Raw genomic sequence first — 2,622 nt, 5'->3', positions numbered from 1 at the left:
TAATTCAATTTAATTAATCATATACTTTACAGGTTTTCTATTCTTTTTTCTGCCTTTTCTATATTTTATGTTATCAAGAGAAGTTCAATGAACCCTCCACATTTATAGATTTATTTCTCCTTTTAGTTCTGTGAATGTTTTCTTTAGCGATATTTTAGCTGTTGTTAAGTGCATACAAATTTAATATTATTACATCTTCTGGTTCACTTGATCCTTTTATCATTCTGATAGATCTCCCTGAGTCTCTAGTAACAGCTCTTGCCTTCAATGTCGGTTTTCTTATATGAACGTAGCCGCAGCCTCTTTGTTTTGGTTATGTTTGAGTGTTATATTCATTTTAATCCTTTTGCTTTTTTTTTTTTTAACCAGGTTCCAAACATGTTTTTTATTCACTATTTTTGATGACTATAAATAAGTGTTTCCACTGTGGAAAAGAAGGTTAGCATAGTACATTTTCATGACTGGGGAATGGATTTTCTGAAGTCATCTTCAATAGGGCAAAAACTTAGAAAAAAAAAAACCTGAATGTTGAATTCAGTTCTTTATATAATGTCCCTTGTGAAAATGAAACAGAATAAAAACAAACCGAAAAAGAGGGGCAGGGTAAATTTTTTTTTTTTAAAAAAAAAAAGGAAAGAGGAAAAGGAAATAAAATAAGGCGATTTATTTCTTCTCCTCCGCATCCTCCTTGGTCTCCTCCACCGAGAGAGTTTCTAGCTTCTCCGCCACTTTTTCAGCATGATCATTTTTGCCTGATCCTTTCTTTTCTCTCTCTTTGATCTCTTTCCTGAATTCTTCAAACTTTGTTTTGCATTTCTGTGCATTCTCAGCATTCAGGAAGCGGATGGCCAGCAACTCTGGCTTGGGGCACTCGTCGGCAAGGTCAGCATGGGTGTTCCAGACCCAGGCACGGTCGCTACCCGCACTGGGCCCCAGCTCCGTCATCGGCGTGATACAGTGGTTGGCACAGATCTTCAGAGTCTTGTCCCGCCGCATGAGGAGGCGGACGGTCCCCTTCTCCTTGTGCTTCAGGAGCTTGACATCGCCGGTGCCTCGCTCCTTCCATTCTGGGAGGTCGTTCTCTGAGGCAAACCGGAACAGTTTCGCCCGCATTTTAAAAAGTTCCTCTTCATCTTCTTCCAGCGTTTTAATTTCTTGCTCAGGAAGAGAAACTATTGACTCAAAATGAGGATCACGGTGGGACTCGTCTGCATTCTCGGTGGAAGCATCATGGTCCTCATGAGTGTCCTTGGCGGCCGCCATGGGGGCGCGGCGGCGGCGGCGGCAGCTCAGCTGGGTCGGTCGTCGCTCGCCCCGCGGCCTCTCCGCGGCCTCTCGGCGGCCACTCGGCGGCTCCTCGTAGCTCTTTCCCTCCGCGTCTGGCGCGGCGCCTCCCGCCTGCCCGCTCTTCCCTCCGCCCCGCGACCCGAACCTCGACCCCTGACCTCGGCGGCGGGAAACGCGCTGCGATTCAAAACCAGTACAGCTTTATTGGCTCATGCGGCGGACATTCTCATTGTCCGACCCGCCCTGTGCTTCCCGCCAAAACGCCCAATCCTTTTCCTTTTATCTTAATAGTGTACATACATTTACTGTTTGTTTCCTGGAAACACTAAATTATTTGAGCTTGTTTTTAATCAACTTTTCATCTTTCAAGTGGATTTAGTGCATTTACATGCAATGTAATTAACAATAGAGTTGAATCAAACTTCATCATCTTCATCTTCCTATTGTTCTTATTAATCCCATCTGTTTTGGTTCTTTTTTTTTTTTTTTTTGAGATGGAGTCTCACCCTGTCACCAGACTGGAGTGCAGTTGCATGATCTTGGCTCACTGCAACCTTTGCCTCATGGGTTCAAGCGATTCTCCTGCCTCAGCCTCCAAAGTAGCTGGGTCTACAGGCGCACACCACCATGCCCAGCTAATTTTTGTGTTTTTAGTAGAGACAGGGTTTCGCCATGCTGGCCAGAATGATCTCTAACTCCTGATCTCGTGATCCGCCTGCCTGGGCCTCTCAAAGTGCTGGGATAAATATTCCATTTTTTTGTCTGCTTCCATAGATTCTATTGAAAAGGTAGCATTTAATAATCAACAACGTTCATTTAAAGGTTGTATGTCTTTTTTCTTGATAGAAAGACTGTATCTTTTATCTGGGTTTCATTTTAACTAAATGTGTTTTGGTATGAATTTTTTGGTAATTATCCTGTTTATGGTTTGCTGAAGTTCCAAAGTGTATCAGTTGAGATCTTTTATCAGTTTTGAAAAATTTTTAGCCACGGTTCCTTCAAATATGTCTTCTGCCCCACCCTCTGTTGTCCCCTCTTTCTGGAACTTCAGTTACACACTTACTAGAACTTTAAACTATGTCCTGACTTGTATTTATGCTATGCTTTTTAAAAATTATTTTTCTTGACATGTTTCATCCTGGGTATTTCAATTTACCTGACTTTGGGTTTATTACTTCTGTCTTCTGCTGTATGTAGTCTTCTACTAAACTTATACAATATGTTCTTAAGTTCAGATATTATTTTTTCAATGTCTGAATGTCTACTTAATTCTGTTTTATAGTTTTCACTTATCTGTGGCTCCCCATCCCTTTATTCATTTTACTAACCTTTTCT

The 2,622-nt window shown here is 41.8% G+C and overlaps 1 protein-coding gene across 1 annotated transcript; it reads right to left on the bottom strand.

Moving 5' to 3' along the window:
* Window positions 1-663: 663 nt before the first annotated feature.
* Window positions 664-1,263, bottom strand: LOC105713636 (ran-specific GTPase-activating protein-like). The gene has a single exon (XM_064379983.1). It carries the CDS (start codon window positions 1,261-1,263, stop codon window positions 664-666), a length of 600 nt encoding a protein of 199 aa, XP_064236053.1.
* Window positions 1,264-2,622: the final 1,359 nt, after the last annotated feature.

Source organism: Aotus nancymaae, unplaced genomic scaffold (assembly GCF_030222135.1).
Source record: "Aotus nancymaae isolate 86718 unplaced genomic scaffold, 86718_ANA_hifiasm-v0.15.2.pri h1tg000022l_1, whole genome shotgun sequence".
Taxonomy (NCBI): domain Eukaryota; kingdom Metazoa; phylum Chordata; class Mammalia; order Primates; family Aotidae; genus Aotus; species Aotus nancymaae.
This window is presented reverse-complemented; position numbering and strand designations above follow the sequence as displayed.

Excerpts from the sequence above, each read along its gene's own strand:
- LOC105713636 (XM_064379983.1), bottom strand. The coding sequence starts at position 1,263 with ATGGCGGCCGCCAAGGACACTCATGAGGACCATGATGCTTCCACCGAG.